We start from the raw sequence: 16,619 nt of genomic DNA on the forward strand, positions 1-16,619 counted from the left end.
ATACTGGCTTGTGAGCACTATGATATTACTGGATGTATTCATATTATTTGAGTAAAATACCTTTGTTGGAACATTGCATATGAATAATGCAGTGTCCAATTGATGAGTACTAACTTAATAATCGATTCATGATGACTGAATAGCTATTCAGTATTATTATAATGCAATTAACTTTAATTTAATCAATTACATAGATTAATTTATATATGATTTTCTTGTTATGTCCATCACCTTGCAATTAACCAAATGTAGCTAACCCAAATTGTTGAGCCTGTAATTTGATAGTCTTTAATCTAGCCTTTGTTCATAAAGTGCTGACATATAGTGCAAATTGGCCAAATTTATTATTTTTTAAAGATGAAATATGGACAAAAACATGTTTTAATATTGTTTATTCTTCTTTGTTGTAAACCAGATCAGATCAGATTGTGATTTATCATTAACTAAAATGTTGGATTTGCAGGACACACAGCAATATTCATTGAATGAAAAATCAAAATATGCATGTGCAATTGTACGTGTGTCATTGTCCATACCGGTAACTTGCGTATAAGAGTATTTCACTAATTCTTTGAATAAAAAACTCAGATGTGTTCTACAGGAACAGCTTTTTCAAGTCCTTATAAACCATTCATCAACATACTCTCAAACAACAATATCAAAAATGACATGTTCTCAGCCACATTGCATCTTTAAATCCTGTTGTCATATGACATGTGTATGCTAACAACTTGGCAATTGATTCCTGGCTTTTCAATGACAGTGTTTGACTACTTGTAAACTATTTGCTAAGCCATTGTACATGTATTGACGGGTGATAGTCGTTGCGCCGTGCATGTGCGACATTAGTGTTGATAAACATTGATTTCCCCATAATCCAATTTTAATGCACTTTTCTTTTCTAATTTATTTGCCCTGAGCACCTCTTGCACTACTGGGTTTTTACCGCTAGTGACTCCTTCGGTACCTTCCAAATACAGAAAAAAATAATATCTAATTAAAGCTTGGTAGGCTCTCAGTTTGTATTACTTGTAGTTGGTGTGCCCAACAGTCAAAATCGCTATCTTTCTTTACATGAGACTCATTTCTCGCACGTGCATGGCACAACAACTACCGCTCTTTAATTAGTCTGTGTACTTGTTACTTGCATCATACTTAGTATTCTGTAGATTTAATATAAATTATTTGTTTTTCTTTCTGTTAACAAATTTGAATTCAAAACAATCTTTTCACATAAATTTTGCATTCACTGCTTTCCTTGATTCACTTATTCATATATATATGTGGATGGTTTCTTATTCTCATAATTATACAGAAATATGATTATGCATCATCTTTATCATTTGTAAATAAGAGTGATTTATAATTTTAACTTCAGTATATTCTCAACTAGAATATTGTCATGACCTGTGTTCAGCCTGGCTATTAAAGATACTGTATAATTATTTAAACACAGGTCTACCATATTAGCTTTGATATGAGATTTCTGCAGGCATGAATACCATGTACCACACCCCCTTAAAAATACAATTAGAATACTTGCATGTACTGCTAATATGTGGGGTCAGAATACAGAGCCTGTTGTCATGGAAACAGCATGAAAATATTTTTTTGTTTGTTTACATGTATGCATTTCCACGTACGGTAATTATTGCCCTGAAAAATGCACTGTTACCAGTCTGACATTTCTGTATGTCGACCACAGTTCAATTTTGTGTAAATAGGAGCAGTGGTTCATTTGATCATCAAAAAATTGATTGATGGAAAATTGCTTTTGTACCTTCACTATTTTGATAAAACTTGGGGTCACTGACATCACGAACACTTATAAATAAACACCTACATCATTTAGGACTGAAAGCATCTGATCACAGTATCCTAAACAATAATTTTTAAACTGTGTGATGTCATTCGATATTTTTAGTAAAAACTACCAGCAAACTATAATACTGTTCTCCTGGTCAACAAATTCAAATTGTATTACATGTTTGGGTCACTTATTGAAATGATATTGGTAATAACATCGTTGTACAATATATTTTGAAGAAAGAAATTAGATGGAGCGGTAATTACATTTAAAAAAGGGTGTGGTTGTTTATTTGTGTGTACATTGACCAACATATGCCCCAGTCTTTAATCATAAATCTGTGCATATGTTTTAGTCATTAATATTTCAATATCTGATGTGATGACCCCTGCTTAGAGTAGAAATAGTAATATATAAAAGAGTATGGCTTGTTCTATATATGGTAACCAAATTTCAGGAAAGGTAAGGAGCTGGAAGAATTTATTTCCAAATATATTGGTGAATAGAACTATAAATCTGTATGATTTATAAGTTACTTTGTGAAAAAATGTTTATTATTAATATATATCTGTGCTTCAGTTAACATAACCCCCTGTTATTCACTGGCACGTCCCTAAGCATCTACATGTAACTTGGCATCAGTGACAGAATCAGTGCACTCCTGTGGTCTGAGTGATAACAAATACGGCTGTATATTTAGCACTATGTGTGCAATTGGATATGGGTGGGGTTGTTTAAGAAATCATGTCAGTGCTGGAGTTCAAATCAAATAACAAATTAGATGCCTATTATAAACACAATGGAATCTGGTGCATGGTAGGGATTCCAGCTGCCAATGATCTGTACTGTGATCTGGAACAAATATGCTGTGGGTGGTTATGATGGGGAGGAGGGGGAGCGGAGGGGAGGGATAGGGGGAGGGGCACAAATTGGTTTAATAGAGCATGTATGGCTTGTCATTTGAGTGTAATGTTGGAGAAAGAAAACATAATATATCAGAAAGTTTGTGAAAACTGTTTTAATCAATGCTCATAAACATTGGATGGAGCAGCTTTATAGCTTTAATTCTTGCATTATGTGAATGTTTCCCCTTAGTTTATGGCATACATGGAATGAATGACAATATGGATTATGTTAACAAATTTAGACATTGAAGTAATATCGGATAATACCGTTTAAATTGTTGTAAAATTTTGAATTTTAGAATTGCAAGATGTAGAATTTTGGTGACAAATCATTTGCAATGATAAAGGTCCAGGTCCAGGTTAAAATTAATTTTCCTGGCCACCTTACTCGTAAGGTCAACATCACATAAAGAAGTAAAAGTCATGAGTACTAATACATCAGTGTTTGCTTTAATAATTACTGAAGATGTCTGGAGAGACTAAATGTTGGAAATATTGTTTTATTGGCACGTAGGGAAAATATGACATTTCTGATAAACAATAATACATGTCACCATTAGGATGTAAAGCTTGTTTTTGTAAATCAATTTTCAGTGACGTCTTTGATCTTTTCTTTGTAATTTAACTCAAAGACTGATGACAATTTTAGTCTAATTATCTTGTCACTAATATCTCAAAGTCTATAATACTGTTCACTTCATGACAAAAAGCTTGGATTCTTCTCTGTTAATAAATGTAGTAGACGTTTGCATACTGTAAAATGACTAATTTTCACTGGGTTTAAATTTTGCTGATTAACCATTTCAGGCATATTCAGTGGGTTTTAAATTCGCGATTTTATCATTTAGATATTATCTAAATGATAAAATCGCGAATTTAAAACCCACATTAAATGTGTTCTATGCTAAATTTTACATGTTCACCGGGTTTTAATTTAGCGCATTTTCCAGTAAGCGAAATAAGCAAAATTAAAACCCAGTGAATAATTAACCCTTTACAGTATATCGTGTAGAATTTTGATGACAATTTATTTGGAATTATAAAGGTCTCGGGTGTTTTTATATACTGGTAGATACATGTAACCTAGTACATACACATTAATATCAAATTTGGTTTTAATGATGGTGCTGACTATAAATATAACTAAACGGTTCTTTTTAATTGAATTCTGAAAACCATACTCATGATTAATTGGTATCTGGGAAGTAAATGAATGCCAATTAGTTGATGAAATATAAAACAATTGGGAGAGGGGGAGGGGTGTCCATGTTTTACCAATTCCAATATTTAATCTGGTAATCCTCACTGTTAGTCATATATATTTCTTGTACGTCATCAACATGCATGTACATGTACTCATACCCAAATGTTGGTTGGCTGAGCTTACAAGGTTACTATAGCAACCACTCAAAACATGTTTGTCAATATAAAATATTCCAAATTTATACTGCGTATTGTATTAAACTATTGAAGCATTGAATGAGGTCAAGACTAATAACAAAATCATGAGAATAACAATTAATATTAAAGCTGTCAAGCATCCACATCGATGACATTATTGTTCCAGTATAAGAGGTTGACCATAAAAAAACTCGGGGGGGGGGGGATAAATCTGGACTGGGAATTTTTTTTTTAATTTACATGGGAAAATGATAGAAAAAATATCTTTATAAACTAATTTGCACAGTTTCTGCCAGACTTTGTACTGTGCATATTCAAGTATTAACATTTTGAATCAAATTATTGAAACATGCAGGAATGATATACCAACGCAATGTTTAATCTTTTCACCACCAGGTCGCGCTTTTCATCACAAATTAACAAAATAGTCCTGTTTATAGTCTGCACTTCCTTCAGAAGATTGGAACAAAAATAGCCAAATTTTTTGAGAAATAATTGAAAATTTACTCAAATTTTGTCTGTTGACAAAATTAAGGTTCATTTCCAGAATAATTTAAGAATATAACAAAAAAGTGCAAACAAATATGGGCAGGGAAGTCTGATGATGAAAAGGTTAAACCCCTAATATGAAATTTTAGATCTGACTGGCTGAAAGCAGATTGCTGTATTTAAAATTTAAGTGTGTTTTTTTTTGGGTACTCAGATGACAGCGTTGGATAAGAAAGGTGTACGTGATGGATGATGACATATGCCAGGAGAAACTAGCTGTCATGTCTCTATGAGAATTAATGTGCTTAAAGTCTGCAGAGATCAGAATAACATGTATTTATGTGTAGTATGTTGACTCATTCTCACAGTTCTTAATCTCTAGATCCTTCTTTGGAGCATCCACGGTGGATTATGCATGAACAGTGTTGTCTTTACAATTTTAGGCAGGGTTATATCTTGAAATGTAGATGTGATGAATTTGTACTATTTATAATAATAATATTAATTCACTAATATCTACACAAGAAAGAAAAACAGTAAAGAAAAAACAAACAAACAAACACAAAGCTTCCGACTCATTCTTAAACACAGTTGCTGTCTAGTATTAACTTAATTGGCCTTAATGAGTTGAGCTATAGGAAAATAAATTTATTCTTTGCGCTACTATACTTGATACACTGACTGGAAAAATTTGGTGGAATATAAATACGTGTCTGGTAGTCGGTGGTTAATTTCCCTGGCCTCGATCCTTACCTCCAATGACCGTAAAGTTAAAGAGTTATCATAAGAGTAATTGGTGTCTGCTTTAAAAACTACAGAAGAAGTCTCTAGTGAGACTTGCTGGGAATATTGCTTTATTGGCAAAATTGCTTTAATAAGGAAAATATGTCATTTCTGATATACAATTATACCGGTACATGTCACCATTCAGTGTTGAAGCTTGTCAAAGTTGTTTAAATCAATTTTCAGTGACGTCTTTGGTCTTTGTAATTTACCTCAAAGCCTGATGACATTTTTAGTCTAATGTATTTTGTTTTGTAGCCCAATTATCTCAAGATATGTCACTAATGTCTAAAAATCCATAGTACTGTTCACTTCATGATAAAAAACTTTGATTTTATTTTACCTTGTTCATAAATGCAGTAGACACTTAAATGTCATGCAGATCTTGATGCATAGTCCATTGGCTGTGGGCTTATTAACTTTTTCACCACCAGACTTTATCTTGTCTGTACCTTTTTCTTATATTTTGGAGCCAACAGACAAAATTCAAGTAAATTTTCAGTTTTTACTCAAAAAATTTGGCTATTTTTGTTCCAATCTACTGAAGTTAACGGCAGACTATAAACAGAACTATTTTTTTTGAATTTGTGATGAAAAGAGGGAACTGGTGGTGAAAAACTTAATTTCACCTTTCATCAATTCCCAATGATTAACTACTTTCTGATTGGCTAAAACATAGCCACCAGTGGCTAAGACAAAGTTCAAACCAGAAATGCTTTGAAGAAATGGTCATGATTGAAACATTAATTGAAAATATATTGCTTAAAATGTTATATTAGCATATTGTAATCTGTTCATTGAATTTGAAACGAAAAAATGTGTTTTTCATACGTTTAAACAAATTTGATAATTACCGATAGCTAAAAGAAACAGTTCTGCATTAATCATCATGGTTCAAACAAATTTATCCTTTGGGAAAATCTCAGCAGCTTACAGTGGACAAAATACGCATGAAATGTTTTTGGTTCAATTTGTGCAAATGTAGATCTGATGGGAAATCTTGTTTTCTCGTAAATTACCTAAATTTGACGATAAGTATTTATCGAGTGAAGGCATCCTTTTCATCTCGTGCATCGATGATCAATTTCACAAATAAGAAAGAACAGTTTGAGTACATGTAGATTTCTATGGTTCAATATTTATCTGGAAGGTACACATGTCAGGTTAAAGAAGCATGCATGATCTGTCTGTCTGTTGCTGATTGTGGAGGATTTTTTTCATTTATTATAATGCTGACAAAAAGTGATGTGTGTGATATCAAGTGAATATCGTCATGCGATAAAGTGTTACGATGTATATACTGTAAACCGCTTTAATTATGTGAGAGACGAACATTCGCAATTTACATGAAAATTACAAAATTTTGTAACGGTAAACATTTCTCTGAAGTTCTGCAACACGAGGTGTCAATGACTTTTATGAAAATCACAAATGTGATAAAGTCCTGAAAATTCTAGGAGTGAAAATTACTCTTTACAGTATAAATTAACAGCAGAGAGACAAACTTTTGCACATTTTGTGAGTCGGTGAAAATCACAAAATTTTGTAACAGTAAACATTTCTCTGAAGTTCGGCAACACGAGGTGTCAATGATAAAATCTTGAAATAATGAAAATTCTAGGAGTGAAAATTACGCTTTACCGCATAAATTAACAGCCGCAAAACAACAATAGCAATTGTTATTAGCATAAATAATGCCATATGAAGTACATTCTCACAATGGTAATTTCAGCCTGTGACAGTCGTATAACCAATTATTTAAACTTGCACAGTTTTGGTCCTATGACTGGTATCGTCATGTTGATGGTTTTCTGAAAATTGCAATTTGTATTGATTTAACAGCTTTGATCTGTACGATAATTGCTGCATTAATAGGAGTGGATCTTAGTTGAGGGAGATGTCAAGCATATGATTGAGAATTCCATTTGTGAAAACAAGCTGTTAAAATCTATGCCTAAAGCTATGTTTGCATGTGAAGGGCTTTCTAAAGTTGTACAACTTAACTGAAAATACATTTCTATATTGCCTGATTTCTAAATACTGTAATGGGGGAAAAGTTGCTCTGACAATCCATTGCTTAGTATTGAGTGGTTTCAGAATTGAACATTAGGTAATTTATCATTACTTGGCAGCAATGCGTTCCCTGATTGGTTCAATGGATAGGTGTTAAGTCTTGTGTAGTGAATACGCAAGATTTTCTCTGATTGGCTAGCTGGTTAAGAGTCAGGTTTGATTGGCCTATCAGGAACATTATCTTATAAATCATCATTTACTAACCCTTAACTGTTTTCTGATTGGCTGATTGGTTAGAACTTAAAAGGTATATTAGCCAATCAGGGACAGTTTTGAATGATTCATTATATAAGGGAATCTTGGAGTATTTAGGCCAGGGCTATTTGATGTCTTGAGAATTACTAACTGTATAGTACAATCATAAGGATAAAGAATTCCTTTGTTATATTGCAATAAACTGGGACACAAAGATAAAAACTTTGTCTATTGTCATTTATGTGACTAGGGTTGTCGTCTCTATGAGTGCCTGTAAGAACAAATCATTCAGGTGACCTTTCAACTTAAATTGGTGCTCAGTGTGTGAAATACTGTAAATGCATTAAGTATTCACTGGTTTACTCAATTTGCTATTAAAATTAAATCCATGCGAACATGTAGAATAACAATAGAACTCATTGTTTCCCTGTCAAATTTGTGAACTTAAAACACAGTAAAATTGCTCAAAACATCAAACTAGTGAAATCGAATATCAGTGAAAATAATTGTTTTCCCGCAGTATTCAGTCATTTGGGGGAGGGGGGGGGGGTTCTGGAAGGATGAGAAGAAATTTAACAGAGGGGAGGTACATGTATATGCAGTTCGGCAATTTCATATTCAATAAATTTTACTACATGTACAAGCAGAAATATAAATATAAATAAAAAGATGAGGAACAGTCGATATGATTTTATCTTTTTCTGGTCACTTTATACTTATTTGAATGCTACATTCTACAGGTTGACATAATGAGTATGATGTCATTTTTATTTTTTTCTCAATAAAATTATGAGAAGGTGTAAGCGACAGACATATACTTGTATTTTAGATCTGTTTTACTTGTATAGTCTTTTGCTCTTTTGGACATTACCTTACTTTTGTTTGTGTATGTTCCAAAAAAATATTGTATCATATCATAATTGACTTGGTATGGCCTTGAGTGGTTCTAAAAGTTTATCTTTGACACATCTATTAATTGTGATGTCTGCAATATAGCATTTTAATTGTTAATACTGAGTAGCTTGCTACCAGATATTTTCGGATTTCTTTCAGCGCCAATTCTATGAATCATCATTGAAACCTTGTGATTTGAGTGGATTCATCCTGGAATTAACTTTATGTTAAGTATATTGACTTTGCAATCATGTTTGATTAAGGTTGCTGATATTAAAGATTGTGAACTCCCTGTTTCAACTGTTGCCACCTTTCACCGAATAGCTGTGCTTAATGCTATTTTGTTTTCATTCAAAAAAAAAATTTAAAAGTCTGTCATGTTTTGCTATATTGTATTCTATGTGTGGTCTCAGGTTGAATTTAAAAAAAAAAATTGTGAAATAATCTAAACTATTCTGTGTAAGCTAGGAATGTGTGGGTATCAAACCATTCAGTTATCAATGTTCTATCTCCTTCGGTTGTTATCGTTCTGAGTGAGGTGAGCTGAAGTTCACATCACTTATAGCAAATTCTCATCATCTTTACCTTGTTCATATGTATAGTCCTTGTACAGTTCAAATGTGTAAGACTTGAAATTTGGTGTTCTGGGGGAAATACAATTTGAAGGCCAATTCTAAAAATGTCTTTAGACACATTAAAATTGTACATGTATTTTGAAGGGGAATGGCCTCCACTAGTGCTGTGACCCTGCATGTACAAATACCGTACTCGACCCGTGTTAGCGCCCATGCCCAGGCAAGCGCCCACCCCCCACTTTTGGGCAATTTTTATATTCGGGGTCACATTCGGCAAAGCGCCCACCCCTTCAAAATGCAACTACCTGTAATTTAAAACTTGGTCTTGCGTAACGAATCTTGGTAATTGTTTTTATATAATATAGCGTGGAGTTGTGAATGCGTTGACAATGACCTGTTAATACAAGTAAAATGCGGTAAATATTTCATGCCATATTCAGTTTACCTTTCAAAAATGGCTAGTTACCATTTTTTTGGGAAAAAAACATGTTGTATATACATATTAATATTAGATGAGGCAATGCATGACAATGAATGCCACCGGGCTCTGATATGCAAGGTAATAAAAATTGCATACAGTATGTGCAGAATTAGAGAAAATAATTTCTCACTGTAATGTTCATTCAGATTCCTCTATTCAGTTAACATGCAGTAGTTATTTCAAGTACATGTACTGTAGTTATACGAGTCTTTATCTGATGGTACTTTTACGAATAGTCACCGTGACGTGCATTGCAGTACATATATATGTATATTTATCAAGGCGTGGCATGTGTTGTTGTACCAAAGATTCAAGGGTATGGAAATGTAGTAAAACGCTTTAATATGTGCCAAAGGTCATTGTGAAATCTAGTGGCAGGTACTCCCGACTCATCTCTGGTACGTGTCGTCCATGCCGATTATAATCTCTTGTGCTTCAAGGTAACCAAATATAACCTTTTCACCACCAGACTTTCTCGTCCAAATTTGTCTGCACTTTTTTCTTCTATTCTTCAATATTCTTGCACATGAACCCCGATTTTGAAACCAACAGACAAAGTTTGAGTTGATTTTCAGTTCGGCTTTTTTTTGTCTCAATCTTCTGAAGGAAACTATAAACTATATTGTGAATTTGTGATGAACGAAAGGAACTGATGTTGAAAAGATTAAACATTGCGTTGGTATATCATTCCTGCATGTTTCAATAATTAGATTCAAAATGATAATACTTAAATGCGCACAGTACAAAGTCTGGATAAATCTTTAATTAGTTTATTGATTTTTGTGTGAAGTGTGTGCAACTATTGTTGGACGTACACTGTGTCATAGCGAAGAATAGGATTGTGAGAGAATCTGTCATTAGTTGTCAGAACTGTATTAAATGTCAAAATGTCAGTTTATTCACTTTCCAATCATAATTTGATGACAAAAATTGCCTGTTATGGTGTAATTGTTTTGGTAGCTTTGAATGGTTTCTTTGCTGAAGTTTTCCATTTTTAGTCGCTCTCATTTTGAAATAATTTTTTATCTACATGCATTATATGATCAATATTTTAGAAAAATATAGAATAATGATTCAGTGTTTCTATTAAACTCCCAAATAAATAACATTCCAGCGTGGTCTGTCAGTGGATGATGAATTACTAGTGCTGTCTGTCATATCTGCATTCTAATTAATTGAAATGCTGTTTCTCATCATTTACATGGCTTTAATCATCCAAACCCTATGTTTACTGGAATATTAAATGTACTTGCTGTGTTATCACATGTGCCTATGGGAATGCTTGGCAATAACAATTGCTGAATATGCTCTATTAGAAGTGCTGCTCCAATAGATGCATTATAAACCAAAAATTGCGTTCGCTATGCTACTGTATATGCATATTCTTAAAATATGAGTAATTTTGAACACAGAGGCACCTCTGTCATTTACAAATTAGTGAATGCGCTAGTAATAGAGAATAAGTATGGTATGGGGTTGGTTGGTTGGTTCATTTCCAATACGACTAGAACAGTTTTGGGCAAGATATGCTTCTAATAGCAAATAATTTTGTTGTTGTTAATTAATCCAGTTAATTATAAAAATGTAAACACCAGTGTTATTTATCTGTATCTAATTGATATGACAGTAAAATTGCCATTGACAAATAAACTATGTGCCCAGAATGAACGAAGGATGAAGTGTTTGTCTACCAGCATATATCAGTTATAGAGACACACCCAGATACAGGCTTCCATGTATTTGGATGTATTTCTATAATTGGGTAATTGAATTTCTAGATTCTTTACCCAGGGATGCCACACTGTTGTACTATGTAGTACTGTAAAATGACTAATCTTCACTACGTTTAAATTTCGCTGATTTACCATTTCAGGCATATTCAGTGGGTTTTAATAATGTGTTCTATGCTAAATTTTACATATTCACTGGGTTTTAATTTAGCGCATTTTCCAGTCAGCGAAATGAGCAAAATTAAAACCCAGTGAATAATTAACCCTTTTACAGTATTTGAAATTGGTTTTATGTGTTTTGTACAATGTATATAAACATGTATTGTTTGATCAAATGTTACATTACACATTAAATCAGTGTTTCAAATATGTTGGTTTATTTGTAAATTAATTATTAAACTCAGAATCTTTTCAATTTTTAGAGTTTTTCAAATAATTATCTGACACAAAATTCAGCAACAAATTCAAGTATGCTAGTGAACTCATTAGATTTCTTCTTTCTTTTTTTCCAGAACCTTGAAAACTTAGAACAATTGAATGAAACTGGAGAGTTGAGGCGAATTTTGTCCCGATTTGAGGTGAGACGATCAAAGTGTTCATACTGGGTTATTATATTAAAACTAAATTTGAAATTACCGTGTGTGACCCATATTCAGAATATTTCCTGAATATAAGTAGACTGATTTGTCACCAGCGACTTTGCTTTAAAATGCATGCATTGTGAGGTTGCCCTCTGGAGGCAAAAAATTGAAACATTCTGTTACAGTTTAGTTCAGTTAACCTTTCGATACAAATGTCAACTTTTTTTTCGCCTTTCGCCATACTTGTAACCAATGGGAAATCAGTCTATTTTCTCGAAACTTAACAACGAAATTCTAACATGGCTTGGTTATTTCAGCCAATCAGGTCACAGGAATATTATTCTTAAGTGCCAACAACAAAATTAACATATGGTCAACAAAATCGTCGGCGATAAACGCAACTGTGACTGCAGCTATATTAGAAGCCGATTATAAAATGACAAGTTCCTTATATAGATGTCGCTCAGTTCGTAACCACCATTCTGCAATCTATACTTATAACCAGAAAAATGTGAAAAGTGTTGCACCAACATTTTTTGGCCTTCAGAGGGTTAAAGCGCGGTAGTCGTCGTGCTGCACATGTGCAAGATATATGGGTCTCATATCAACAAGTATGAACTGACACGTTTCCAAGATGTAATTAGGTAATTTTCATGTGATTGGAAGGTATCGAGAGTAACCGGCGGTAATCAGTGCAAGTCGCGCCCAGGTCAAACCTCATTCTCCATTTGAAGAGAGTGCATTGGATTGTGGGAAAAATCAATGTTTATCAGCACAAATGTTGAACATGCGACTACCGCGCTTTAAACTTGTCATGTATGTTTGAATACTTCATTGCGTTCTCTTTGATTTTACGCGTTTTTTTTTATTACAGAAATGCATCCCAACAACTCAATGTGACTTGTGTGGTGGATTCCGTATGGTTCCATGCACTGTGTGCAGTGGCAGCAAAAAATCCCAACATCGTAACAGCTTTACTTATGATTTCCATGCGCTCAAATGTACCGCTTGTGATGAAAATGGACTTCAGAACTGTGAAGAGTGTGGAGAGAACTAAAAACAAACACACATACTTGACTGTGATGTCATTACTTAAATAAAGTATGATTTTATTGCTATGAAGATGTGGTTGTTGAGGATGAACTTATGACAACATGCAATCAATGCTATCATCACTTATTAGACCTTGCATACTTCCCGTAATATAAGGAAGTTGGATGAAATCAAGACCGAACAATTGTGATGTTTATATATAACAGAGATGAGAAAAAATGCTAAAATAACTTTATTCAGATAGTATTCTATTATATATACACAACATTCAGTTTATTTTGTTTGCTCCACTTTGTTGTTGAATTTTTACCTCCTGTATGTGTTACTAGAGTTGCACTCGTAATTTTTTTTCAACTTTATTACCACCAGACTTTTTTTCACCCAAATTTTTTGTACTTTTTCTTATATTCTTCAATATTTCTGGAAATGAACTCTAATTTTCGAGCCAATAGACAAAATTTAAGTCAATTTTCAGTTTTTATTTTTGTCTCAATCTTTTGAAGGAAAGTGCAGACTATTTTGTGAATTTGTGATGAAAAGAGGAACTGGTGAGTGGTGAGTAGGTTAATAGTGGATCTCACATACTAGTAGCTTGAGGAGATACAGAAATGTATATAGCTTCTATTTGAAACAAGAATTTTGTGCCAAATACATACAACTGCCTTATTTTACTTTACACATTTTGTGTAGTGCTGGTATTTGTATCACAGAAATCATAAAATTAAAAGAATTTAAGAGTGTTGGAGACTTAGGTCAGGGTTCAGGTCAAAGGTCAGTGACCTCAAATTGTTGAAAATTGAAGTAATCATATTTATTATAAGAATCTACAGATCGCGTACTTTTAATTGGTATATCCATATTTCATATGACCTTTGACATTTAACTTTATAGTTTTCAATGGTTTTTAACAGTATATTTATCTAATTATTGAGATATGTCAGGTCGGAAACATTGATTGGACGATTTGATCTATACAACATATGGGGCAGTAAATAACAGGTGTAGAATGATTCTAATATGCTTATTATACCATCGCCCTCCCTGAAAGCACACCTAACTTAGTCATAACTATTACAGTCTATATTTACACACTATTACTTTCTTCTCCTGGTATTGCTTGGAAATTTACCTAGAATTGTCATTTACACAGATTTAGTTCAATACGACAGATTGTATAGTTTATTTTTCATAAACAATAGATAAATATGGCCGCCTGTTTTCCGATCTACGTAACTATGATATTTGGAACAGTTGACGAGAGTGTAGCTCTTTCACTTTAACAAGATTTCAGTGACTATTTGCGTATAAAACAGAAAATTCAAAATAGAAAATTGTAAAAAAAGTTTTAGTTATGTACTTAAAGTGTAAATCCAGAATTTTCATAAAGACAAAATATCACAAAAGTCATAGGACAGCAAAGAAAATTTCCCTGCTAACAAATTTCCACTGTCTGTTGAAATTTGGAAAAATCTGTCACGCAAAATTGAAGTGGTTTGCAATATACAGATGTCTGTCAATCCTTCGTAATGACATCATAGTTTAATATGCAAATAATTAATTAAATATGCACCTGGTATAAAAAAAAAATGACCAATTTACATTTTCCACCCCGCCAGTTGTAGCCTATATCATCTGATTGTTTCACTAATTGTGTTGCTATGGAAATTGCAATCATTCAATAATTGGCAGTTTATTTTGCATATTTACCTATCTTGAGTTGTGTTCTTTTATAACTGATGCATTGTGGGTAAATTATATTTCCAACTCATTTCACTAAAAGTTTTTAAGATTGTTTCCTGGTACTTATTTTGCAGTATAGTTGCTTTCATGTATACAAAGAAATTTTCCACCAAATTGCAGGATAATTTTATTTTTATTTGCAGACTTTTTTGTGCTGTCACAGAATATAACCCAGAATGATGAAAATTGGATTTAGACTATAACCCACATGCTTTTTCTAAAACAAGCCAATTAAAATAACAACAACGGACAGTCCAAATTTGGACTTTCAATCATAAAATCTTATTGGCTAGAAAATCCTGATTGTGGCATGTGGCCTAAATATTCACCAATCACAATTTCTGTTATGTCGTGTTGATATTTTAAGAAGATGGCTGCCTTAGTGGCAGACTGACAAATTCAAGGATATATAGATAATAATAATGAATGGTTGAATTTTTTGTAATTTCCATAATTGCCGTTTAATAATTATTCTTCCATGAAAAAAAAAACTGTTAATACATCCACAATTGTTTTCCATTCATTTAATATATAATTTATCACATTTTTCTCATATTGCTTTATAAAACTAGTTTAAAAAAATACCTTCTCACAGAATATTGAACTTTAGAGACCCTGGTTGATTAACAAAGTTTATCATTTATTAGCAATTATACATGCTGGATGTACTAAATATCTACAATTCCTGGTATGATGTACAGCTGCGATAGTGACGGCAGACATTACTTTTAATAATTAGTCTAATCTAATCTAATTTTATTTGCACTAAAACCATTGGCATGTGCTGATGCAGAACTTTCAGTATGATGTCGCCTTAATTCATGTGTGATAAAAAAAAAAAAAATAACTTTGTTAACCAAGCAGGGTCTGTATTCAACATTCAAATGTGAAGGTACGTTTAGGGTGGCAGTCATCGTGCAATGTACCTGGTATATATGTGAAGCACAGCGTGCGTTGATTGTCACCATTTGACTTGTGTTTATTATTTAACTTGTCAGCATTATCTAATCCGGTGAATATTTAAACAGAAGTGCAATGTTTTTTCTTCGTTTTAAAAATATAACTTCTCATCTGCCAGTGTGGGACTAATCAACATATTTGTAAATTTGAAATGTAAATTTTGTACATCAGCTCAATAATAAAAACTAATTGTAAAGTTTGCTAATATGTCTTGTTCTGTCTGATAGTTTGTTGGTCATGAACCAATTTCAGTAGTTAAATTGTTGACATGTTATGCTAGTGCCACAATAGATTTTGCTATTGGTGGCTGATTATCAAGATATCCCATCATGTCGTTTTGAATTTTGTTTTGTGCGATTGCTGATATAAGAATGTAATGTGACAACCATCTCTAAAGAGATCTTGGCAACATTCTGACGCCAATATCTTGTGATTACCACCCCTGTTGCATTTTGTACATTGCATTCATACATGTATAGGTCAATTATTGCACATCTTGTGACTAATTTCACAAAAGAATGTTCAACAGAAAATAAATATTTGTCCACCCAAAATGGATGAGTTGCCGTAATCCTATTAGTTGGACTACCTGCTGCACTGTGCATACTTGGTGGCAACTTTTATTATTGTGCATAACATCTACAAACATTTAAAAGGCTTGTGGTTGACGGTTTCGGACTAGTTGTCGAAAATGACAAAAATATTCACAAAAAATCCAAATTTGCATATTTTGACACTAATTTTAACAAATCTGACAGAGGACCACCCCAAGTACCTTTGGTACAAATGAATGTAATTGGTCAAATACGTTTGAAGAAGAAGTCATTTAAAGGAAAATTTCACACAGGACACGAGACGAATGCCGCCGGAGAGACCCCCATACCAACAGCTCCGCTGGGTCATCTGCGATGACAGCAGAGCTAAAAAATGACATGCCAGCAAGGTTGACATG

General features: G+C 33.0%; 1 protein-coding gene across 1 annotated transcript in view; it reads left to right on the forward strand.

Moving 5' to 3' along the window:
• The window catches only part of LOC102806784 (glutaredoxin domain-containing cysteine-rich protein 1-like), a 32,671-nt gene extending 16,799 nt beyond the window's left edge, over positions 1–15,872 (forward strand). Inside the window, exons 3-4 of the mRNA XM_006818726.3 lie at positions 11,846–11,911; positions 12,789–15,872. Of these exons, the coding sequence (XP_006818789.2) occupies positions 11,846–11,911; positions 12,789–12,971 (249 nt within the window). The 3' untranslated portion in view covers positions 12,972–15,872. The remainder of the gene's footprint in view (positions 1–11,845; positions 11,912–12,788) is intronic.
• The last annotated feature ends 747 nt before the right edge of the window (positions 15,873–16,619 follow it).

The sequence above is a fragment of the Saccoglossus kowalevskii genome, chromosome 4 (genome assembly GCF_978046115.1).
Source record: "Saccoglossus kowalevskii chromosome 4, keSacKowa6.1, whole genome shotgun sequence".
In the NCBI taxonomy this organism is placed as follows: Eukaryota; Metazoa; Hemichordata; class Enteropneusta; family Harrimaniidae; genus Saccoglossus; species Saccoglossus kowalevskii.